The 27,376-nt window shown below is 38.9% G+C and overlaps 1 protein-coding gene across 1 annotated transcript in view; it reads left to right on the top strand.

Moving 5' to 3' along the window:
* Positions 1 to 22,341: 22,341 nt before the first annotated feature.
* LOC150089872 (guanine nucleotide-binding protein G(s) subunit alpha-like) overlaps positions 22,342 to 27,376 on the top strand; it is a 114,272-nt gene continuing 109,237 nt past the window's right edge. The window contains exon 1 of the mRNA XM_090390117.1: positions 22,342 to 22,465. Coding sequence (XP_090246243.1) covers positions 22,342 to 22,465 — 124 coding nt within the window. The remainder of the gene's footprint in view (positions 22,466 to 27,376) is intronic.

Here is a 27,376-nt window from a genome sequence, read left to right as displayed (position 1 = left end):
GCCAGGACAGCTCATGGGGTTTTGTCAATAACATACAGAAATTTTTGCTTGTAGGGATAAGGAGGTGATTATCCCTTTGTATAAAGCAATGGTCCAACCACACCTCGAGGTACTGCACACAAGTCTGCAGGCTTTGTTTTAGGAAGGATGTACAGCAGCAGATGGTACAGAGAAGGGGCATCGAGATCGATGAGAGGAACAAAGGGTTGTTCTTATCAAGAAAGGCTTAAGTTCTACAGATTGCAGCGTCTGGAGACTAGTCACCTGCGAGGTGATCTGATCGAGGTGTTTATGGCTTTGAATGGTTTGAGCAAGTTCAATGCTGATGGGATTCTTCCTCTTTCTCAGATTACGTACTTGAGGGGGGGGGGAGCATAAATTCAAATTAAGGAAAGACAGTTGAAGAATAATTGTGCATAATTTTTGCCATTAGCCAGCGAGTGATTGATTGCTGGAACAAACTTCCATCTGTCGTTGTGGCAGTTAAAAGATGGAATAAATGCAAGGAAGAACTAGACAAACTTTATTAGGGAATGGATAACTGAAAAGGTAGTGTGAATTTTTTTTTTTTTTTTTTGCTGCTGTATAAGCTTGCTTTCTTGCATCATATGCCACTACTAATGCTAATGCTACGTCAATAAGTGGGCCTTCTCTGAAAGGCTTCCTAGATGCCTTGTAGATTTTTGTATTAATCCGAACCTGCAGAAAAGGGGAATGCATTCAAAAAGTTAAAAATCGCATTGCATATTTTGTGAATAGTCCTTTACCTGATGGTCTTAAACTAGAGGCAATGAGTCTTTCTGGATGGCTCGCAATGAACATCATAATATAAATTTGTGCTGCAAATTAAGTGTCTTGATTTTGGTTGTAAGAGGAAAGGGCGTCGTGAAACCTTTTTTGCGAACCACCGGCTTTACTTATTGCTTCTAATTATTCAGTTGCTGGTCTTGTAAAAATTCCATTACAATTATTTATATAATGGATCTCATTTAGAAAAATAGCTTCGTATTCAAGATGATAATTTCCAACTAATTCACTGTCCCCGTTCCCCTCTGCCGACACCCATGGGTATAGCAAAAACAATACGCTCCAACAGAAGGCATCATTTTTCAGATACTTGAGAAGTAAAAGAATATGCGCAAAGGGAACAGTCAGTCGTTCGGTACAGCTGTTTTTTGTTCTGTTTTTTTCGCCAAAGTAAAAAGGCTATGAGGTATCAGTATATTCTCTCTGTAAACTGCGTGTATTCTGTGGTCGTTTTACGAGTTTTTATGAATACAAAAAAAAAAAAAAAAAAAAAAACAATTTCCGAAGTATGGAGGAACGAGGTTGTTGTTAATGGCGGTTTTACGGCGCAACGCCAGTTAAAGGCCGTTGTGCACCAAATAATGGGAGGAAATAACAGATGTCATTAAAACAGATATGTACAATGTGTGGGATTTAGCATTATATTTTGTCATAGCATTGTATCTTTTTAGGAAAGGGAAAACAGCGTTGATATCAGATCTGTCGTCTAAAATTTGTTTTAAAGTAGGAGTGATTTTTTGGGCTGCGTGCTTTGATAAGAATGTGGATTGCCATACACCATTATATTCTTCCCGCAGAACATGGAACAGCACCTTCTCGACTCGAACATGAATACAAAGCCCTTACCATCTTTGCACAGAAACTCTTCGCTAGAAGGACAGCACTTATAGCAAACCACCATGCACAGCACCCAGAAGCTGATGATGAATGACGAAACTAGATCTGTAGGAATACACAAGAAAACCGTATGAAAATAACCTACAACCACGAACAATGACCATCATCTAGCCTTGATCACGAGGGAACTGACAACCAGGAAGACCTACGCCTGACCAAGACAAACTGACAGAGGACTCGACATGAACTGGATACAAATTATTCACACTGGACCTAGTTGGATGGCTAAACCAAATGGCCAACGCACGAACTAAGTGCAGAGGAAAATGATATCACCAGGACTCAAGGCAGCATCCTCATAACATGCACACTGGGCGACCTGAACAGGTTACATGACCAACCGTAGGACGAGACTTGCCTCATGTATGACCTTACGACTGGATTTGACTCCTACATTGAACGTGATCACCAACGAAGATCCGGTTTAGATCGCTTGGACTCTTCACTTGCTCTCTACTGCCAATGTCTGATGGCGATCTGTACCGGGCTCTCTTGCCTGTTACCTTTACTCCCTTGCCCCTGACGGAGAGGAGGAGACAGTCTTGTCTCCTCCCCTCCCCTGCCAATCCTTATTCTTCTCCTGGTGAGGCGCGGGCCTGCCTCACTGAACATCCTGGGGTCGCCTTCTCTATCATCCCCATACTTCTGTCTTTTCTCCCCAGCCTTCACTTCACCCACTCTGCCTAATACGCCAGCGTATACCCCACACAAATTGAAAAAACTGAATTTCGTCCAATTAAAACCTCATAAGCCTCATTTGGCTTTTCTGATTTCAGTGCTCACCCTTACCGAGTTTTTTATTTTTTTATTTTGTAGGCCCTAGTCACTGAAATTTCAGGAAACTAGGTGGCAGGGCCTGCCAGAGTAAAAATTTCAAACTACCGTGTACCTGGTCTGCCTCCACGAAGCCAAGTGTGGGCAACGTTGGGCCTCAGTAGGGATCCAGCGGCTAAACGGCCAGATGAACAACGATGAACAACACCGTTGTTCATCGTTGTTCAAAATCCACACACTTTTAAATCTCTGGACTTCCCAGTGAACTGGTACACCAACAATGAAAGCAACGCGGAGACGGGGAAAGCCCGTGGTGCCGCTAGACATCAATACACTTTACTCCATTATAGAGAGGACAGTCAATTATGATATACTGGATTGTGATTTTAGCATGACAGTTCGGACAGGAAGGCGGACTGAGGAAAAAAGTGAGTAAGGTATGTATGCCTCATTCTTAGTTTTGCAAGCGTGACTTCCTTTCGAATCGAGCAGAAGCTAGATGGCCAAGACTGAAGATTCGGTATGAGTAGAGTGCGTATTCTGTAGTCGAGTTGCCTGTTTGCTGGACAAAAAATTAGATTTTCCAGGAGTAAAATCCATGCAACCCTCGCCTGGGACCGACTAAGAGCCACATTCCGAAGGAAGCAGAGGCAGACTGGCCATAAGACACCGGGGGAACCCCTATGGGCCGGAGGCCAGTATGATTTTGGCCATAAGCACTAGTATGAGGCCGCTACAAGTTTGTTCCGGTAAGAAGTTTTGACCCAGTGCGCCTCTGGAAGAAAGCCGATAAAATTCCTCTCGTTATTAACGGAACTTGTTCTAACACAAACCTTTCTCAATAGAAAACAACTTCCTGTTAGAATGGATGAAGATTCAGTGCTCTTTCTTCCCATTGTCTCAGAGTTAAGCATAGGTATCATGATTTTTTCTCCAACAAACGAATGTCTTATCTCGCAAAGCATATAAACCGACTATAAAAATAAATGCTGCTTTCAAATATAATATGCTGACTTCTCATGGCTTTAGTTGCCTTAATACAGTTGGTCGAACTGGACCAGAATGCACCAAACCAACATTTAGGCTTGACGTAGCCGAGTGGTCAGGAGCGCGAGTGCAGTAGCACACGCTCTTTAAGTGGACCAGGGTTCAAGCCCATGACTAATAAATACGATTAACATTTGTATTGGTTGATTTATTGTAAACCCCACTGACCTGGTTGTTGTGCTGGAGTATAAACAAGAACATTCTGGTTGATAAGTTTAAGTTAAAAATATTCGCAATGTAAACTCTTAATTTTCCAAAATTAGGACGAATATGGCTTTAGCTTCCCCCAAGCAACTAAGACCATGAAGCGTCAATGTTCTGTGTTTGTAATGTATGTATATTCTTTGGTGGTTTGCTTGTTTTCTGCTCGGTTAAAAACCCGATTTTCGGAGGTAAAAATTGTAAAAATCTTTCCTAAGACCGACTAGCAGGGCCACAATGTGAAACGGCTCATAAATATTCCTCTCTTCTTAATGGGATTTGAGCCCAGCCTATTCTCCTCAGTGTAGATGGACAGCGATAGTAACATGCCATGTGATAGGAGTAGGGAATTAAATCTGTGGTGGAAGGTGACCAGGGTCGCGCCGAGAAGGGTGTAACATATGTAATGTATATGGACGCCACATTCTGGGCGACGCCGCTTCGTCACCGCACTTATTGTGATCATTTAAGTTACTTGGCTTCAATACGCTTATGTTAAGTGGCAACTGCATGCCCAACTAGATATTTAGTTGTCAGGCTTGCAGACCACACATCCTCTAAGCCATTCTTCATATATTCATCGATTTTCCCTCATCACTAATCTGGTCGCTCTTCTTTGAACCTTTATTCAGAAGTTGTATGACATTTTTGTTTTCTTTTTTTTTTTCACGAGTGTGTCTCTAGACCTCAGTATAGTATTCTAAATGTGATCTAACCACAATCTTGTGCATTGGGATAACGGCATCTTTCTATTAACTTGTAAAGTTCCCATAATCACGGACTGGATACCATGTGTCTTCCTAGCCACCTGTTTACAGTGCATGGAAAACATATTAAGTTGAATTGTAACACCTAAGTCTTTTTTGTCTTGAACTACTTTTGGCTCCTCATCCCCCTAGTTTATACATGATTCCTGGATTTCTTAAGATACAAAGTACAATTCAAAAATACTGCCGTTATGCTTTTCACACTATCTGTGTGAAGAGCAGCATGGCATCACCGTCCAGGAGTAATACCAATCCCTGATCGCATTTTGAATTTAGGTCATTCCACGTGCATCACCAACTCACGCTTATATCTATCTAGTAGCGTTTGTAAATTTCATATTCGACAGTCGATTTGCCAGTAATACGAAATACACACACACACACACACACACACCGTTTCCAGTAGAAGTAGAAAATTCAATTCTCGCTTAAGACCGATTTATTTGGCCAAGGCGAGAAAGTAAAGACTACAACAGTTTCTTCAGGAAAGACAGTTTCTATGGAAACCGAAACCAACCTTTTTCACACAGCATGGCAGAATAGCGAGGCTGTTCTGTGATTCTTTGAGAAAATAATTTTGTTGCCGGTCAAACTTCTATGCACGAAGTTTTCGAACATTTCAGTACCACCTGCAGGTATTTTGTATCAGCATCTCTTTCGAAAATTCTTATAGAATTTTTTAACTACGAGTCCATGAGTACTCTTTTAGTAGAACAACTCATTCTAATACTGAGCGAAGATAATTAAGCAATGGTTTCACTAGCAAAAATTATAGCTATTTTTGCAAAAATTATGGACTCATCGCAAAAATTATAGCGATGAGTCCAAATTCGGACTCATTGAGTTTTTCTGAGATAAGCTATGAAGAATTTAGCTACCAACCACAACATTAAAACTATCTACTAATCAAACAATCGTAGTTCTTCAATTGTTTATGTCATCACAGGCGAATCGCAATCTGGATTTATATAACTACGTACGCTGTCCTACCAAAAGTCATAACATACTCCATAATTGCAGGAAATTGTAAGTCAGTACGAAATATGCAAATGTTTTAGCCTTTAAAAGCGATCATCAGTTAGCCTGGAATTACACATTTGAAATGATAACTGAAGTCATTTTCATCAGAACACCTGCGTCTATAATTACAAGCGGTGGTTTTACAACGCATAAAGCACTATATGCCATGAATGGAGCCCTAATGTGTCAATTTTTTTTTTTTTTTTTTTTTTTTATAATTCCCGCTTCTTCGCGGTATCACAATGGTTTTAAGTGACACGAGCAACTTTTATGGGCTTTTTTCCACTCCGTGGTTGAATTAGTCGGCTCAGCCGAGAATAGCAAAGTTTTATATTCCGTAAACTCCGTTTTCCTTCCACAAAACAGTAAAACCAACCAAAGAAGGCACGCAATTCATGGATATCATACAAATGAGTGAATGAGGTTGTTCTCAAGTAACCCTAATATGCTTTTTTGTCCCCCCCCCCCTTTTTGTATAACTTCAGTAACCTGAAGCATATTATCTCTAATTATTCTGTATTTACTTTCACACTTGAATGGGTAAGACTGTTCAGAATTTATATCGAGGCATCTAAGGCCACGAAGCATCAATATATCGTGTCTGTAATTGCATGTTTCAATATATGGTTTGTCTATTTTGAAGGCACAGAAAGTGGACCACAATTTTTGCGCGACACCAGAATTCAGATTTATACAACTTAGGAGATTTGCAACTATCTTGCTCCATCTCAGCGTAGTAGACATAACGAGTTAGAGTTATTAACTTTCGATTTTCGAGTGAATCAGAAATATAAAATATTCGATATGAGCACGATTACTGAGCTTTCATAATCCGCAAACAAACGATAACAAACAGCGTGACAGTCTAATCTGGACCTTAACCTGGTTGTCTCAGGTATGCAACCATTGTCTAGTGATAGAGACAGCGTTAAGCACTGTGAGTTCTCTACTTGGAAAGGACGAGGATAAACTCCTGTATCACAAAGTTGTTAGCTATCGAGATTAGTCTCCGGCAATGTTTGTGTTCTCTGCATATTATGCTGAATGATGGAAGTTTGGATATTTGGCTGATGACAGTCAGGGGGTGAATATAAACTGCACTGTTCCACAAGAATTTTCCTTTTTGCATTTTAAAAGAAATTAATTTCAGGTAAGCAATTGTTGTTGTTATAGGGTTTTTAGGCTCATCAACAACTTAAGACATACTGCGCCTGTATAATATATCTGTAAATTGTATGTGTATGGTTGATTTGCTGGACGAAAAATCTGAATTTCCGGGAGAAAAAAACATGCTTCCCTCGCCTGAAACCGACTTATTCAGCTACGTTGTGTGAAAAAGACCCATAAAATTCTTCCCCTCATTGACGGGATTCGAACTCAGGTCTTTTCCACCCGGTGTGGGAGGATGGTGATAATACCAACTGTGCTACCCCAAGGGCGGTAAGAAATCAAGCGTTGAAATTAACATTACGCTCTTAAAATATCATATTATTAAAATTAATCTGAATCTCATTGACAGAATTCTATCGGACTTTTTTTTACAACAGATCACGGCTGCCAGTTTCTCAAAATTTCAAGTCGGGTCCACAAATAATTTGTAGTTGAAGAGGGAATGGGAGGTGAGAGAGGAAGGACTGGGATCGAAAACCAGTAAAATTGGCTAAATTTATCTATATAGCGCTAATATATCGATATTATTTGCGAGGCTCAGCAGCCTTTTAATTATGCTCTTCTTTCAGGTTAGTATGCAAAGCATCTGAATGAGCACACACACACACACACACACACACACACAATTGTTGCAGATCAGTGTGGCTTCTGTCTGTACTGATTATGGTGTGGTGTAGTTTGTATTGATTATTAAATATAGCAATTTATATTAGTCGGTTTTTAATTTTTTGTTTTCCGAATAATCAGAGGAGACTTCTTGGTACATCGATTGTAATGGTAACAGTACACCATTTCTTACGGGTAGCAGTAGACAGGCCATATGTACGTATTTTGTCTCTAAGCAGGGTTTGGACCGTTCCGTTCATCACATGAATTGGTAATATCGTGTACGTATTTGATTATTAAAAAGAAGATGTTTCATTTCGTAAAATTTTTTTATTTCGATGCCCCCCCCCCAAAGGCAAGTGTGTGTGTGTTCTCAAGTCGATTTGCATATTTTTCTGGGTGTAAAACCAGAAATAACTCACTGAGTAAAACGAATGGCACGTGGCGAAACCACTATACTATCATGGAAGACTAGAAGAGCCAAACATTTAAAAAGAGAATGATGCTCACTCCTGTAAAGTACGTGTGTATATACTGTTGGAGAAGTGATATATGAAATGTTTTAGCATCCTCAATCTGCATAGTTGCCAAACATTCTGATGGGGTGCAAATGATCAACGCACATGCAAGAATTAGCAGTCGTCTTATCAATATGACTATTTTGCTTTTCAGATTGCAATTCAGTTCTTTTTTTGGCAATTCAGTTTATATATATATATATATATATATATATATATATATACACTGTATATGAAATAGGTAAAATAATTGGTTAAAAGTGAAGTGGTAACGGAGAGATACAAATAAAAATAAATAAATATAAAGATGATATGACAAATGCACATGAGTGCGCAAAGCAGCAACAAAGGATATATATATATATATCATATATATCTTGATATATATGATACATATATACACTGGTGTGCAAAACTTAAAGACCAATACTATTTCTAAAGGTTACAACCACAAAATCTTTACTTAAGGTACTCTTTACTGATGACAGTAGATTCAGTCTCAGCCGCGATTCTGGACGTCAGCTAATATGGCGAGAGGTTGGAATACGGTATCACCCCGCAAAAATCACTGAAAGGGGTCGAGGTATTTTCGTCTGGGGAGGCGTTATCTTGGATGGACGTACACAACTCCAGATACCGGAAGACGGTACTGTAACCAGTGCACGCTTCGGTACTGAATACTGAGGTAATCCTTCTCCACGTGCATCTGTTCCGAGATGCCTTTGGCCCCGAGTTCCTGTTTATTAGCATTAGTAGAGGCATTTGATGCAAGAAAGCAAGCTTATGCAGCATCAGCCAAAAAAAAAAAAAAAAAAACCCACTTCCACTTCACCCCTCTGTTCGTTCAAAATACCTGTCCAGCTGAGCCTTAAACTTATTTAGGCTATCCACCTCCACCACAAGGGATGGAAGTCTGTTCCACCAACCAACCACCCGCTGGCTAAAGGCAAATTTCCGCACGTCTATCCTACATCTGTCTTTCCTCAATTTGAATTTATGCCCTCTCAGGTGATTTTTCTGAGCTAGAGGAAGAATCCCATCAGAATTGAGCATGCTTAAACCATTCAAGGCTTTATACACCTCTATCAGATCACCTCGCTGGTGCCTAGTCTCCAGACACTGTAATTTGCAAAACTTAAGCCTTTCTTCGTAAGAGCACCCCTTTGTTCCATTCACTAATCTTGTTGCCCTTCTCTGTACTCGTTCCAGCAGCTCTACATCCTTCTTGAAATGAGGCCTCCAGACCTGTATACAGTACTCTAGGTGTGGCCTGACCATCGCCTTATACAATGGAATAATCACCTCCTTATCCCTGCTGGAAAAATTCCTGTATATCATTGACAATACTCCATGAGCTACTCTTGCAGCCCGTCTGCACTGCTCAGAGAACTTCATATCTGCCTGCACAACCACCCCCAAGTCCCTTTCATTCTTTACCACTGTCAGTGTAGTACCACAGAGTTGATACGTTGCTCTGGGGTTGCTGTTTCCCATGTGTAGTACTTTACATTTGTCAATGTTAAACTTCATTTGCCACCTCTCAGCCCATCTGCTCAACCTTTCCAGATCCTGTTGCAGCAGCATAGTGTCAGTAGTGTCCTTGACAACCCTGCCAACCTTTGTATCGTCTGCAAACTTGGACATTAAGCCCGATATACCATCATCAATATCATTTATAAATACAGAAAACAATAATGGACCCAACACTGAGCCCTGAGGGACTCCACTAATAACATCAGTCCACGATGAGCAGTGTCCATTGATTACCACTCTCTGTCTTCTCCCCCTCAACCACCCCTTTATCCATAGCAGCAATTTGCCTCCAATGTCACACTGCTCCAATTTGTGTAGCAGTCTTCCATGTGCAACAGTATCAAAAGCCTTTCTAAGATCCAAGTATATAATATCAAAGTTATTCCCTGCATCCAGTTCTTTTGTGACTGCATCATAGTATCCAATCAAGTTGGTCAGGCAAGACCTCCCCTTAACAAAACCATGCTGTGTCTGAGCTATAACTGAAGTCTTGTCTAAATGATCCTACAGTGCTTCTTTAACCAGTGCCTCCATTAATTTTCCTGGAACAGAAGTTAAGCTCACAGGTCTATAATTACTTGTGTCAGCCTTTGATCCTCCTTTGTGAATTGGGGTCACATTTGCACATTTCCAATCTATGGGTACCTCCCCTGAGCCCAAGGAAGCTCTCATAATTATGGCTAAGGGTTTGCTTACTTCCTTTGCTGCCTCCTTTAATATAACTGGATAGATCCCATCCACCCCGGTTGCCTTTCTTGTGTTTATCTTCAACAGTTTCTCCTCCACTTTACTCCCAGTTATTTCAAGATTCTGTAGCTTACTGCTAGAGTTGAATACACCTCTGGCATTCCCCTCGCTGAATAACTCCTCATGTGTGAATGTCGATGCAAAATATTCATTTAGTTTGTTAGCTACCTGAGCAGGATCATCAACAGTTGACCCATCAATATCAAGTGGACCAATCTGATTCATCCCCTTCCTTCTAGAGTTTACATAAGTAAAGAACTCTTTGCTGTTTTTCTTTGCATCCCTTGCCAAGGATTTCTCGTAATCTGACTTTGCCTGCCTAACCTCCTTTGTAACTTGGTTGCATATCAACTTGTATCTATCATAGGCTTCCACGACACCCATTAATTTGTATGTATCCCATGCATTTTTCTTCTCTGCCATATGTCTCATTAGTTCATCTGACAACCATTTAGGCCTGAACCTTGAACAATATTTCTTAGTTGGTATGTAAAGCCTAGTAGCTTCCAAGATAAGTTCTTTGAATGCTTCCCATTTTGAATTTGCTGTTGGTAACATCATCAGTTGGTCCCACTGTATAGAATTTAAATACTGTCTCAGTCCATCGTAGTCGCCTTTACGGAAGCAATAACCCTTCCCTTTACCCCTAATGGTAGTTACCTCTTTGAGTAAATCCCACTTCAGCACACTGTGATCACTGCCACCTAGTGGTTCATTTATCTGCAGATTCTTAATGCATGAAGAATCACTGCTGATAATCAAATCAAGAGTATTACTCCCTCTAGTTACCTCCCGAACATGCTGATGTAGAAAACAATCATCCAATAAATCCACAAAAGTCCTGCTAGTGTGTGAGTAACCAGCCCCCAAATTCCAGTCAATATCTGGGAAATTAAAATCTCCCATTATAAGACACTCTGATTTACTGGCCCACTCTATTTCCCTGTACAGTTCCTTATTATACTCATCAGAGTCATTAGGCCTATAGCACACTCCTACTCTCAATTTTGATCTCCCAATGTTTATGTCACACCAAACTGACTCCACACTGCACTGTCCAGCGATGTCGACTGGCTTCACTTCCTTGGTTTTTATGTGTTTCTTAACTAATAGCATAACCCCTCCTCCCTTCCTATCCTGTCTATCCTTTCTGTAGACGTTGTACTCCCCAAATTGCAGTTCTGCATCCCTTATATCTGTGTGACACCAAGTCTCTGATATCCCAATAATATCTGCCTTCGATGTTTTGAGCAATACCTCAAATTCATCAAATTTATTTACTAAACTCCTAGTATTGGTGTACACGCAAGTATACCTGCACCTGTTTCTATTCTTAGCTACCCTAACACAACCCATGTGTTTACTTGTACCGCAATGGCTCCCAGCAGTCTCTGAAATACCATGCATCTTGTTTTTCAGGCTTCTGCTCATTCTAATAGAAGCAGTGCAAGAATCTCTTTCACCTCTGCCAGAGGCTACTGTCAATCTATTGGTCTTTGTCTCCCCCCAAGCTAGCAGTTTTCCGACCCACCTAACACTGCCTCGATAGCATCAGCAAATATTCTTGCACCCTTTCTATTTAAGTGTATCCCATCCCTGTAGAAGCAATCTCTCCTGTTAACAAGTACAGTCCAGGCTGAAAAAAATTCTACCCCTTGAGCCTTGCACAATCTTTCCAGGGCCGAATTGATCGACAAGGCTCTCATCATATACTCCCTCCTATCGTGTCTGGGCAGAATTGCAGACACTTTCAAGTTCAACCCTAATTCACGGCTTTTTTTCAACAGTGACCTGTACTTGTTAAGTAATTCCGCCGGTCTCCTACTCTTAATATTATTAGTGCCAACGTGTACAACTATATCACCTTTTGTGCCCTTAAAACATGATATTCGCTCTACAACGTCATCAACCTTTGCCCCTGGCAGACATACCCTGGTCCTGTTCCACCTGTCTTTTTTACAAAGCATGTTCCCCGTTTCCCTGACAATAGAGTCACCAACAACTACTAGTTCCTTCGGGACCAGCGCATTCTGCCTTAGGGGTTGTCTCTGTGTCACGCGATGCCCAAGTGCAAGCTCTGGCGTTGATGTGGGCAGCTGAGAGCTTGATTGGCCCCTCAATTTAGTTTCTTCGAGGGCATCCACCCTGTCCTTCAAGCTCTCATTTTGGAAAGTGAGTACATTGTTCGTATGGATTGGCCTGCCCGTTCTACCAATCTAAATCCCATCGAACACGTATGGGACGCTCTCAGGCCCTTTCCTCCCTCTTTCTGAGCTATTGCTAGTCTCTCCACTGCTGACTTCGGGTGGTGTTGGTGGCTCTTGGTGTCATCATTGTCCTTGTCTTTCGCATGATATCTTCTAGCTCGGTGTTAGTCCAATCTATGACCCCGAAGGTGTATGTTAGTACTGGAGCTGGATAGGTGTGTATGGCTTTAACTTTATTATTATTATTATTATTGGTAGTAGTAGTAGTAGTAGTAGTAGCAGCAGCAGCAGCAGCAGTAATAGTATTAAAATCTGTTCCTCGTTCTCAAAATTAGATAGCCCTGGGCTAGAAAGGTGTTAATTACATATTAAGGTATAAGGAAACGAACAACCTGTGATCCATGGTTAACGAGTCATATATGTGTGCTCAAATTGAGAATCTACGAAATAAAAAAAAAAAGTACAAAAGAATACACTTTCAGAAACAGGACAGAAAAACGATTAAACGTAGAAGACGTACAAAATTATTAAATGTATCCGTTTCCACGTTAACAGAATTTGTATATAATCATGTTAAATTACTTATATGAATGTTCATTTAAAACTCCTATATGTTTCTTATATCCAAAAGCGATACTTTATTTTTTTTTATTGCTGCAGCCTGGATCTAATTGCAATCCATGTGATACATTGGGCAGGCAATTTCGTAGGTGAGTGGTCAGACGCGAGGGTGCATAAGCGCACGCGCGTTGTTCAAACCCTCGTGACTGTAAACTCTGTGCTGTTTCTTGTATTTCTCGCTCTGCCTTGTGGACTCCTCTGACCGTGTGGTCATCCCGGAGTGTAAACAGAAAGTTTATTTCATATCTGCCTGAAAAGAGAGTCAAGTCACTGTACACCTGCTTTCTATGTGCTCTATCGGTGCAAAGCTTTTCAGTATCTACTAGTTTGTTGATTGCTGTCCAGTTTTCAAATTCATCGGTAGACACTGTAGTTGATGATTATCTGAATCTTGATGGGTTATCAAATTAATTATCTTCACATCATCCGATTTAATAGGATGTTTGGTGTCTGACGAAGTGACGCACAAGTGCGGATTATTCGCAAAACTCACGAGGGTAGGGTGCAGATACCTGAGGATTTCAGTCTTGTTTCAAGAGGGCAAATCGAAATAAAAAAAAAAAAAAAAGTATGAATTGAATTAGAAATAACAAGAGTTCTAAATGTGTGATCCATATAGTTTTAGTGACTGTGATCATGTTTCCAGATGGCAGATCAAAATAAAACCACCATTGTCAGGGTAACCCAATTCCTTCTTATATGTACTATATATACACACACACACACACGTATTAATCTCATAAACCTGTTTTTCATATTTGAAAAGTAGGTTAAAAATTGTAGGAAATTGAGATTACACACTAAAGGTGTGTAAGGATTATAACTTGCTTGGTGGACGCGTTTCATGTTCTTTCAATTTGTTTTTCCTTTATGACCTGTTGCTCGCTTAATAAATAGTTCACTGATTAATTTCTAGGATTCTTGTGGCTCAAATATTTAAAAAATTGATACCCTCAAAATGTAAAATAAATAATAAAATATAAAATAAAAATTGAAAATAATGATAACAGATAATGTGTAGGAAGGGGATTATAAAAATACAGAATAAAAAAACATAGAATATCACAAAGCAATTTAGAGTCCTTTTCAAGCAAAGAAAATATTGTAAATAATTATCGATCTTTTATATATAAGGGACGATATTTAACACATTTTACAAGTTATATTTAATACTGACATTACATATGTTAATCTCATAACCGATTTTATGTAGTTTACAAAAAAAAAAAAAAAAAAAAAAAAGCAACCGTAGTAGTAGAGGCATGTGATTCTAGAAAGCAAGCTTATGTAGCATCATCCAAAAAAAAACCCATTTCACACATTCATTCCCTCAAAACATTTGTCCAGTTCCTCCTTGAATTTATTTAAGCTATCAACTTCCACAACAACAAATGGAAATTTGTTCCATCAATCAAGTACTCACTGGCTAAAGGCAAATTTCCGCACATCTATTCTACAACTGCCTTTCCTCAATTTAAATTTATGACCCTCAGGTTCGTAATCTGAGCAAGAGGAAGAATCCCATCAGAATTGAGCCTGCTCAACCCATTCAAGGCCTTATACACCTCAATCAGATTACCTCGCAACTGCCTAGTCTCTAGACGCTGCTATTTGCAGAACCTAAGCCTTCTTGGTAAGAGAACCTCATTTGTTCCCCTCACCAATCTTGTTGCCCTTCTCTATCGCTCAAGCAACTCTACATCTTTCCTAAAATGAGGCCTGCAGACCTGTACGCAATAATCGAGGCGTGGCCTGCCCATTACCATATACAAAGGGATAATCACCTCCTTTTCCCTACTAGTAAAATTCCTGTATATCATTGCCAATATCCCATGACCTGCTTTGTCAGTCTGTCTGCACTGCTCAAAATACTTCATATCTGACTGCACAATTACTCCCAGATCTTTTTCATTTTCTGTCACCCTAAGTGTAGTACCACACAGTTGTACGTTTCTCTGGGGTTACTTCTACCCATATGCAGTACTTTGCATCTGTCAATGTTAAACTTCAGTTGCCACCTCTCAGCCCATCTGCCCAACTTTTCTAGATCCTGTTTCAGTAGCATACTCACTGCCATTACTGTCATTAACAACCCTGCCAACCTTTGTATCATCTGCATACAAAGATTGGCAGGGTTGTTGGACATTAAGCCTGATATACTTTCATCAATATCATTGATAAATATACAAAACAACAGTGGGCCCAACACGGAACCTTGAGGGACTCCACTAATAACATTATTCCACGAAGAGCAGCATCCATTGATTACCACTCTCTGTCTTCTCCCACTCCACCATTGTGGAGTGGGAGAAATTCTTGAAATTCAAGTATATGATATCAAAATTATTTTTTGCAGCCAGTTCCTTTGTAACCACATCATAGTATCCAATCAAATTTGATAGACAAGACTTTCCCTTAACAAAACCCATGCCGTGTCTGAATTATTACTGCAGTCTTATCAAGGTGATCCTGCAATGCTTCTTTAACCAGCGACTGTTATTTTCCTTGGAACAGAAGCTAAACTAACCGGTCGGTAATTACTCGTGTTACCCTTTGATTCCCTTTGTGAATTGGAGATACATTTGCACATCTCCAGTCCCTGGGGACTTCCCCTGAGTCCAAGGTTGCTCTCATAATTATGGCTAAAGGTTTGCTTACTTCATTTGCCACTTCCTTTAATATAACTAGATAGATCCCATCCACCTCATGTACCTTTCTTATATTTAACTTCAACAATTTCTTATCCACTTTGCTCTCAGTTATTACAAAATCGTTAAGCTCCCTGTTAGAGTTTAATAAGCTTCTGTCGTCCACATCCCTAAAGAATTCCTCATGTGTGAATGTAGATGAAAAATACTCGTTCAGTTTGTCAGCTATCTGAGCAGGATCGTCAATAGTCGAACCAACCATCAATATCAAGTGGACCGATCTGATTCATCTCCTTCCTTCTAGAGTTTATATAAGTAAAGAAGTCTTTACCGTTTTTTCTTCGCATCCTTTGTCAAACATTTCTTGTAATCTGCCTTCGCTTGCCTAACCTCCTTTGTGACTTGATTACAGGCCGTCCACAAGGCATACGTTTCCTGGTAAATAATGCCCAAATTTCTCCTGCATCTTATGGTCTGAAGGTATAGTAAATGCACACAGTGATATCTTTATCTATAGTCATGGCTAGAGACAGTATGGTCAAAACTTCCAGGTTGCCTTCAAAAAAGCTAGCTCTTTTATTATTATTATCAATTTATTACCCCAAGAAACTGTTGGCCACTCCGGGACGGCAATGTGCCAAGACGGTGTGAAATTGACATACTAAGATGCGAGGAACCACACGTTCAATGTACAAGAATACGTGCGGGCTCGACCTGACATATTTACAGAGATGACCTTACAAGAGCTCGAAATAAAAACAAAGTTTGTAATAAACAGCAAGATAAATGCAGCAGACAAAAAAAGTCTAGATATAGGTGAACGTCATAGATTCTCTAGCTGGTAACAGTTCTTAAGTATTTCCTTTCTGTAGAGCTTGTCCTCAGAGAGCTTCTCAGGGTGGATACCTAATTTATTGTAGATCTGAAGGCAATTGACCGGGAACATGTTCCTAAGGGAATCAATGTTTGTAAGCGTAAGCCGCAGAGGGAGGCAGGAGTCGGGGTGTTCTTCTCTTGTCTTCTTTGGCCCAGAGATTAATGGAGATATAGACGGAGCATCAATTCGACCTGTGATAAGACGAGCTGGCGTGAGTGCATTTCTTTTCGTGATGAAGTCTCCAGGGAGCGGTGCCTCGATTAGCTTGGAAGATGGATCTGGAGATAGTAAAAGGGTGGCCCACCACCTGTTCATCCATCTGAGCAACCAATGTTCCAGACTGATGTACTTTTTTTGGTGGGAGGCAGGAGCAGATGACCAAATTTCAGATGCGTAGAGAGGAATAATAAGGGTAATGCACCTCAGGATGTACCAACAAAGCAGCGCTGGCTGATGCACAACAACGAGCTCCTGACACACTGCCCAAAGTGCTGCGTACGTCTTCTGTCTCATCCTGACAAAGTGAGGCTGGAAGGTGAGGCCTAGGTCTGTATGGGAAGTTACTCTTTACACCCTTTCACCGCTAACGAAAATTTTAACATAATTTTTGACTCTTTTTTTGGTTATCGGTAGTTGAGCAGATTTGGGAGGGTCCAGATTCAGCTCAATTGTGGCTAGATAGTTTTCCAGTTTCCTTATCTGTGTAGAGGCATGTTGGTTAATACCCAAATTCTGATGAGGATGATTTGAACTTACGTAGAACTTCAGATCGTCGACATAAGAAACAAAGCTAGAGTTACATGCTAGGAAAGGTTCCAAAACAGCTGCGCACAGGATGGTTGAAAGCATACTCCCTTGCGGGATGCCTCTTGTGACGTCGAAAGTTACCTGGATGTCGTTGACAGTAACAGACAGATGTCTGGGAAATAGAATTGACTTCAAGATCTGTAGCAAGGTATCTGCCAGACCGACGTAGTGCTTAAGTATGGTAAACAGAGCTGGAAGGTATATTCTGTCATATGCCGATTTAATGTTCAAGAAGATGATGTCAATCTGGGATTTGCTATTGAGGGCTTGTTGGATTCTGAAGAGAGTGTCTAGAAGACTGGTGGTTGTTGATCTCTTGTGCAAAACGGTATGAAGGTACCCGGGCCTATAACCAAAGCAGTGCTGGGCAATTGCTGTCTGAATCGCTTTTTCAAAGATTTTAAGTAAAGAGCAACCGATGGAGATTAGTCGCAGATCTTTCGGAGATTTAGTTTTGCCTAATCTTTGGAATGGGCTTGACATGATAGGGTCTCCTAATCTTTGGAATGGGCTTGACATGATAGGATCTCCAAATTTATGGAACGATTCCATATTGTAGGATTCATTTGAAAATGTGAAGTTATAAGGTCAACTATGTATGTGGTGCATCTTTTTACTATGAATAGTGGGAAACCGTCTGGTCCTACAGTAGCTTTATTGGGTAATTTGTTAATGACATCAATCAGGGTTTCTATAAATATTTCTATGTCATTCATCCGAGCCCTAGATAACCAGTCCTCCTGTGTGTGTGTGTGTGTGTGTGTGTGTGTGTGTGTGTGTGTGTGTGTGTGTGTGTGTGTGTGTGTGTGTGTGTGTGTGTGTGTGTGTGTGTGTGAGAGAGAGAGAGAGAGAGAGAGAGAGAGAGAGAGAGAGAGAGAGAGAGAGAGAGAGAGAGAGAGAGAGAGAGAGAGAGAGAGAGGGGAATCTGGATAGGGACAATCTGCCTGTAGGAAATTGCACTGTGCCCATTCCTGTACGAGCTTTTGGTCAATGACATGATGATTTGTATGATGTTAAAGAATCCTTCCATCCCCTCTTCAACCGATCGAGAACAACTTGGTTTAGAACTTGCCTTTTCGTTTTCAGGAAGTAAGCTCTTTTTTTCTTAAAGATGGTAAGGTCTGAGGAAAGTTGTGATTTCTGCCATTTCCGGTAGACCTTCTGCTTCCTGATGAAGACCAGCTTGGTTTCCTTATTAAAACACCGATTCGACCTGCTACAAATCCTGACTTTCTTGGCTGCACCACGTAGTGCAGTTAACTTCAATTGTTCGGACAAGACCGTGATGGCATCCTCTATGGACTCAGAATATAGGCGTCCCCAGTCAAATCCATTCAGGCACTGTAAAACGATGTTCGGCTTCAGATATCTATTAGAGAAGGCAAACCTAGGCAATTCAGCGGCATACTCATCTGGTAACTCAGTGCAATTTCCCTGTATGGATAATTGACACGCAATTGGCAGATGATCCGATTGGAATTGGAAATTGCTAGGCAGGAGCTGGATGCCTGATAGGTTATGGAATATTAGTCAAGTGCTTGATCTCCTCTAGTAGCCGGCGCCAAAAACCGTGTAAGATCAAAGGTCCGAAGAGTGACATCAAGGCCCACAAGAGCAGCCTCATGCTTACGCATCGGCAAGTTGAAATCGCTTATTGTGTAGTAAATTGAGATCACACAGTAAGAGTTGTTGTAGGGTTTTAGGAGTACCAGCGACTAAGGCTCTGTGTATACTGTCTGTAGATTGCGTGTGCTCTTAGGGCGATTTCATGTTTTCTGGAAGAAAAATCCGAGTTTCCTGGTGAAAAACCATGCTACCCTCGCCTGAGACCAGCTAACTCAGCCATGTTATGAAAAAGTCCCACAAAAATTCCTCACGTCATCGACGGGAATCGAACTCAGGTCTTTTTTTATCCGGTGTGGGGAGGGCGGCGATCCTACCAACTGTGCTCCCACGAGGGCACACAGTAAGAGGGGAAAACAAAAAAAGACGATTACTGAATCAACTCCAGAAAGCTATAGCCAACATCACAATTAATAGTCTTTAAAATATTCATGAGTGAGGAGTGGCGAATGAGGCGACCAACGATTTCCCAGGAGGACGAATGGGTGAAAAATTAATGGGAGTTAGAGAAGCAATTTGTATTTCAAATATATGCAGTAAAATATTGTTTCCCAAAATTTTCCCTCTAAAACGTCCGGAAATTATAGTAATTTATCAGATGCAATCTTGTATAACCTACAGTGAATGATAAGAAATCTTCATATCAACAACAAATACATGAACATCGCAGTGTACCCTTCGGGACTACAAGGCCACGGGTTAATGTTACTAGCGTGTTAGTTCAAATCCTGATTATGAACTTTGCAGAACTACTCGTAAAATGCGCAATAAGTTCATTGCCAAAATTCACTTAATAAAAAAAAAAAAGTCCATTCAATTTTCTATTGTCAGAGATCAAAAAGTATTTCCTCGGACATCAATCTGTATGTTTCTCAGCATATTAGCTAATTATAGGTATTCTCAAGAGGATCCGTAAAGCGTCTTCGAAACGGCGTTTTTTGAAAAGTGAACATTATAAAAGACAGGCAAGACAGTATTGCTTTGGAATGAATATTTTAACTTCATAAATCTACTTGAGTTAACTGCTAAATAACTCGAAATACACTCAGCAGAAAATTTATTAGGAATTCCTACCTTCAGAAGTAAATCGAACCTGCAGTAGAATAAAATTCTAAATGGGAAATAACCTCACCATTGTGATCATGGAAGTTGTACACTGAAGGACCGAAAATAATCATTTAGTCCCTAAGTTCGGGTTTAGTTAATTGGACAATGTGAAGACCAATTGTTTTTAGCATTATTATTGGCAGTGGTAAAATAATGCTAGGAAGAAAGCTTATGCAAAATTAACCATAGAAAACTACCCACTTAGTTTACCCATCCCTACTAATAATTTCTCCAGTTCTTTAAATAAATTTATTAAAACTATCAGTTCCACAACACTAGGAGGAATTTTATTTCAACACTCAATTATTCTCTAGCTGAAAACAAATTTCCTGAAACCATCCTTTTCCAATTTAAATTTATATTTCCTTGTGCGTCTTCTAAGAAAGAGTAAGGATGCCAATAGCATTAAGTTTACTTAATCATTTCAACACTTCAATTAGGTTTCCTTTCACATGCCTAGTTTTCGGAGCTGCAATTTACAGAATTCAAGTTGTTCCTGGTAAGAGTACCCTTCTTTCTCTGACTAGTCCTAATGCTCTTTTCTGCACTCATTACAACAGATTCTTCCTAACATAAAGCTTCCAAACCTGAATGCAGTACTCAAGATGCAGCCTAAATATTGCTTTATACAATTGGAAAGTCATCTCTTTATCCTTCATGGCAAAATAGCTGTGTATCAGGAAAAAAAAAAAAAAACCTATGAGGCGTCAAAGCAGCCCGTCTGCGCTGCTTAGAGAATTTCATGTTGTTCCTTTATGACCCAAATCAATTAAAGCGAGGCACAGTGTAGTGTCTGTGAATTGCATTTGTTCGTGATCGGTTTTCCTGTTTTTCTGAATGTAAAACCCAAGTTTCCAAGGTGGGGATAGTTAATTCCTCGCTAAAAACAACTTGACCAATAGATCCATGGGAAAACCCATAAGTCTATTGGATCATGGAGACATTGCTTTACGACGCAGTTTTTTTTTTTTTTTTTTTTGGAAAAGCACTACAAAATAGCCGTAGATACATGCATGCATGTATCTACGGCTATTTTGTAGTGCTTTGTACCTCCAAGAACTTAAACGCTGTTTTTAACCAATTTTTATGCGTAGATTTCGAAAATCACGATAGATTCACATCACGTTACAGTTATTAAATGTAGAGGGAGTTACATCACACCAAAATATGCCAATTTCGCATAATCTAGCCAGTAATGTATGACATACTGATTTATTTTATCAGATATAAGCTAATTCTCTTAATTTTAGCAATCGATTCTGGCCTCGTTTTCTTGTGATAAACATGATCAGACCTATGGTTCTTAGGTTCAAATTTCAATGCACCAATTTTCAATTTGAAGAGAACACACAGCGTTTTTGGTAAGGATTTTTGTAGGCTGTGCCAAGGTTTTCCAAGTATTAACTGATTGTGACATGTTCTCAGGATTGTAAATCTATCCTCTAAACATATAATGGAACGTATAATGTTTTTTTACATTTGTATTACAAACTTGAATTATACGTATGTTCCTCTATTTTGGTATTAAACGTTGGTACATCTTTTGATGTAGACGCGATAAAGATTTTTGATGGTGATTTTCGGAATCAACGCGTTTTTTTCCTCCAGAATCACATATTTTCATTGCGGAGGTATGAAAAAATATTTTTTGTTGGCTAGTGTAATTAACTATAAACAACTAACCAATCTGCATGGCTGAATATACCAAAGAAACTACATATTTCTTTATTTTGAGTCCATGCCGAGACAGACTAAAGATGATTGGCATGCAACTAGATATCATATTATTATTATTATTCCCCTTCCTTCCCCCCCATTTTTTTCAGGAAGTGAGTTTGAGAACTCTATAATTAAATTTGTGTTTGAGTAAATGTGTAACAATAACTTGTTGATAAGGATTCTAAAATTCTTAATGAATTTTTGATGTAATTTAATTGAAGACTAGTAAATATTGTATTGTATTATTATTATAAGAGAATATTTTTCGTATAGCTAAATTCTGATGTGTGGTTATTATTTTTGAAAGGTCCGATATTCTATTATATTTGACCCCAGGGGCTCACATCTGGTGAGTATGGGCTTGGTACACTCAGGGCCCCGAGGCTGGATATCATCATTCTTCTCTTTCTTCTTGATTCCTTTCTCCTCTCTCTCTCTCTCTCTCTCTCTCTCTCTCTCAGGGTAACTTGGGAATTTTTTTTGGGTGGTGCAGCACAAGCCTCAGGCTTCCTTGCACCATATGGCCAATAATAATAATAATAATAATAATAATAATAATAATGATGATGATAATTTAACGATATTTTTTTTGTTTCTTAGTGACCGCTAAAATAATTAATTTTCTTTATTTATAAAGCCACTGGGATGGAGGTTCTGACGAGTTGTTTCGCTAATAAAGACCCAGCTCGGCGAGCTAGTAAAGAAATAGATAAGAAAATCGCCAAATGGGCACAGCAGTATAACAGCACCATCAAATTACTTTTATTGGGTAAGAACACCATATTCTGAAATTAAATATGTCTAAATTTTATTATTTATTATTTGCTATCACGCTGCGAAGGGCTGTTTGCCGAAGATGAGGTGGCAATGGTGCTGTGAAGTGTGTGTGTGTGTGTGTGTGTGTGTGTGTGTGTGTGTGTGTGTGTGTGTGTGTGTGTGTGTGTGTGTGTGTGTGTGTGTGTGTGTTTAAGTCATGGAGGCAGATTCTGATCATTTTAGAAGTTTAGAAACAAGTGGAAAAAGCATAGCCAATTCGAATGAAATGTAAAGATGTAATGGAATTTTTACGTTTCATTGAATTGATTGAATCTGTGGCTAAATATCTAGCGAAACAACATTCCTGCTGTAAAACATCCTCCCTACTCTCGATCTAGTCCCTTCTGGTCCTTTCGTCTTTTAGAAACTAAAAGCGAAACTTTCAGAAATATTTGACAACAGGAAGAAGAGAACATTATTGAAAATAAGATGGGAATACTGAGAGCCATTCCCAATGAAGAATTCCAGGTGTGCTTCATCATCTCTGGAATAATGCTATTCTGACGCACGAACATTGAAGGAAATGCATTCCAGTCTATATATTACTGAATCCGTCTCAGCACTTTTTTTTTTTTGGTAGACCCTCCGATGAAAGCTTTAATCGGAGGTTTAATAAATCGATTTAATAAATCAAACAAACTGCAACACGCACAATCAGATTGTAGTGTGCTGTAAACACTTTCGTAGTGAACTTTACTTAATTATTTTGGATTTTAGTAGCATAGCACGTTTCTGCTGTGATTATTATAATACACAAATAGCGTTAAAACATGATTTATATATTGAGTAAACTGATAATAAAAACAAGCTTCTCAAACAGTTTGCTCATAAAAGCTTCTCAGACTTTTATGAGCAAACCGAGAATGTCTAGTTTCTGCACATCTGCGTACCACCTAATCATTCCTCCAATCAGCGCAATGCAACAAACAGTCCAAGCAATCTAAACAATCCAGTGCTTCAGTTACAATATAAAGTATATGGATAGCCTATATGTTATGTATGAAAAAAAAATAATAATAATAATTGTCGGATTTCCATTTCTAAGATTTTAATGAAATTTGGGAAGGCTCGAAATCTTTCTAAAACACCAAAATATAAAATTTATGAAAATCCATCTACTTCCAGTGGACGGATTTTCATAAATTTTATATTATTACATGTGGACAGACAGAGAGACAGACGATGAGACAATAGGCGCTTATGCATATACAGTATATGCGAACGCATCTAAAAAAATAAATTATTATCAACAAATCACTTCATTGTTTTTTTTTTTATTATAGAAGGATATCTACAGATTATCGAAAAACGTCTATTGCTTTCACCATGTCCGTACGCTGTCCGTCCTCCAATGGAGGCATTTCATAAAATTTTATATTTAGTTCTTTTAGAAAGATTTTTCGAGTCTTCCCATATTTCATTAAAATCGGGCGAATAGAAATTCAGCATTTATTATTTCTTTTTCATACATATCACATAGATTATCCATATACTTTATATTGTAGTTGAAGTAATGTATATTGTTTATTGCCTTATGCTCATCGGAGGAATATGGGGATAATTGTAGATGTAAAGAAATGTTCTTGGTTCACGCATATGTAATTCGTTGTTATTTTGACGAGCTCGTTGTTTGTTATCTGTTTACTAAATATATAAATCATGCATCGCTACCTTTTATATTTTCCTGTATCTCTTAATATTATATTAATCAGAGCATAAAGCTGAAATAAGTGTTTCATTTCAGTTTTTATTAAAAATCCAGGAGTAAATAAGTAAAATATTACAAAACCTCGAGTGGGTGTCGTAAGATACAGTATACTGGTTAAAAGAGCGAACTGTGTACATTAACTAACTTGCTATTTATTAATAAATTTAAATTCGTTCTTCTCACTTCAATCGACCCTTTGTTTCCTATTTATTATTACATTTAAATATATTAGATTTTTTGTATTTTAATTTGATAGTCATTTCGTTCTATCTATTCCCGCCCCCTTTTGACGTCTCCAATAATTTCATTTGCTCTTTTTCTTCTGTCTTAAGTACTTTCTCATTTCACTGTTTCTTGCTTTGTTGAGCAGAAGTGAACAGAAGTGCTAAACTTGAGAGGGAATTTCCATAAAATTTCACCACCCCTAAGGACATCGACTAGAGGGGCCGTTTTCTTTTCATCCGCACGTGTTCACATGAACGTCTCCAGACATTTTTCTAGGGATCGGGAGAGAGGAGGAAACACGAAGACAGCTAGCGAACCGTCTATCAAAAGGTATGGAAAAGGCCTCCCCCTTCCTCTCTGATGGTGCCCATATGTCTGCAAGGCTAAGTCTCTTTTATTTTCTCTTCTTGTTCTCACCATTTGACTTTTCCTATCTCTTCCATCTCCCAAGCTCCTTTTACTGACATCATGCTTATATCTGTCGATGTACGCAGTCTGCTTTTTGGCTTTTTATCTTTTTTTTTTGTTTTGTTGTTTCAACCTCCACCCCATCCCGTTTTGTACCTCTCTCCTTACTGCTCGTTGTTTTCAATATCTATATCTTGATCTTTGCTTAAATCTCCCTTTGTCTCCCATTTTTAATCTCGCACATATTAATGTCACATACCAGAGAAATTTTTTTTGCCGTTTCCTAGGCAACACTGCCAAACCAAATCCCCACTTCCCTAACGATTTAATTTTCGCCGCAGTCTGCAGCCTGCTACTCTAAGCGCCTTCCAACATTCGATGCCCTCGATCTTGCTAACAAGAAATTTATTTTATCTAATTACAACTTTCTCTCTTTCCCCTATTATAATAATTTCTCCATGATCTACACTTATGCTTACTTTCTTTGTGGCTCTTTTCCCAGTATTTTATTGCATTTGGTTTTATTATTTCTACTTTCATAGGTTCACACATCTTCCCTGTTTCATATCAACAAGAATTAAACCTAATGCACTGTGTTCGGTGGTATTCAAACCGTTATCTGTTTTTTTTTTTTTTCCTTCCCTTTTCCCATCCATGTATTTTCTTAATTTGCAGATGTTTGAAGATGACAAGTTCCAATTTTCTACTCTTTTTAAGTTCACCATAAGAGAAATTTTCAGACTATAACCGTGTGTTACCTGTGGCCCCGTCTTATGAAAAACACGATTATGAAAAAATCATTAAAACACAAAATATCATGAAAAACTCGAAAAAATTAAAACAAAAAATCATGAAAACACAAAATATCATGAAAAACTCGAAAAAATTAAAACAAAAAATCATGAAAACATAAAAAAATCGTTAAACAATTATATATAAACACAGATATGGCAGCACTTATTTGAATATTTCTATACACAAGGGGACACGTTATTTGAAACGACTTTCAAAATGTACTCTATAGAGCACATATACGAAAAACAGATACGGCATTACCATTAGTAGAGGCATATGATGCAAGAAAGCAAACTTATACAGCATCAGCCAAAAAAAAAAAAAAAAAAAAAAAAAATTTCACACATCCATTCGCTCTAATAGTTTGTCCAGTTCTTGCTTGAATTTATTTAAGCTATCAACCTCCACAACGACACATGGAAGTTTGTTCCAGCAATCAACTACCAGCTGGCCTAAAAGCAAATTTCTGCACATCTATCCTAGCCGACCTGGCTAGCCGTGTGGGTAAAGTGCCTGCCTAGCAACCCAAAGGTCGCGGGTTCGAATCTCGCCTCGGGCTTGGATCAAAGGACTGCAAAAACCTTGGGAGGTACATTATGGCCACAGAAGCTGATGCGCCAACAACTACCAAAAAAAAAAAAAAAAACCATCATCCTACAACTGTCTTTCCTCAATTTTAATTTATGCCCCCTCAGGTTCGCAAGAGCCTGCTCAACCGAAGAATCCCATTGGCATTGAGCCTGCTCAACCCATTCAAGACCTATACACCTCAATCAGATCGCCTCGCAGGTACCTAGTCTCCAGACGCTGCACTCTGCAGAATTTAAGCCTTTCTTGGTAAGAGGACCCCTTCGTTCCCCTCACCAATCTTGTTTCCCTTCTCTGTACTCGTTCTAGCAACTCTACATCCTTCATAAAATGAGGTCTCCAGACCTGTTCAGTTTGTACCATGTACAAACTGAACAGGTCTGGAGACCTCATTTTATGAAGGATGTTCGTATACCTATATGTACTTATACATATACGTATACGAACGTAAATGTATGTACGTATACGTTCATATAAGTATGTACACTGGAAAGTCCATACATTAAAAGTATACATACGTGCGTACGCACGAAAGGGTTTTCTGGGCCAGCGATTGAGTATAACAAATTAGCAAGTCATAGAAAAAAAAAAAAAAAAAAAAAAAAATATATATATATATATATATATATTTTTTTTTTTTTTTTTTTTTTTTTGAAACATGATTTGTTTAAAGTTATCTTGCCTTAATGCAACAGATCAGCTCTTTACGGCAACCATAGCTAAACGGCCTTATACGTTTTGTGCGTGTAGAGATCAGAGATGTATATTTGTACATGTATATGTAGTTTTTCTTTTATTATTTACTAAATTTTGTTTTTTATTGCGATTTTAGTTGCAAAGTATACCTCTATCTATTCACGAAAAGCATTAACTATTTTATTTATTAGGGTAGTAACATGGAGGTCGAGGAAAAAGTGTTCAGAGGAATGTGTTCAGGTTCCCATTAGCTAATATATATTTGTCAGATTTGGTATTCTATAGTTTACTGGTATTAATTTACATTTCGACTACCAGGACTATTAGATTACTAAAATGCAAATTGGCTGGGCTTCTGCCTTTGGTGTTAATCGGCCAAAAACAGAAGCAAAAATGAATAAATATAAATTTTTCCTTTTAGCTGTTTTATTTCATTTTCATTTT

Source organism: Mastigoproctus giganteus, chromosome 2, assembly GCF_048544385.1.
Source record: "Mastigoproctus giganteus isolate SK-2022 chromosome 2, ASM4854438v1, whole genome shotgun sequence".
In the NCBI taxonomy this organism is placed as follows: Eukaryota; Metazoa; Arthropoda; class Arachnida; order Uropygi; family Thelyphonidae; genus Mastigoproctus; species Mastigoproctus giganteus.
Note: the sequence above shows the minus strand (reverse complement) of the source record. Positions and strands in the feature narration are given on the sequence as shown.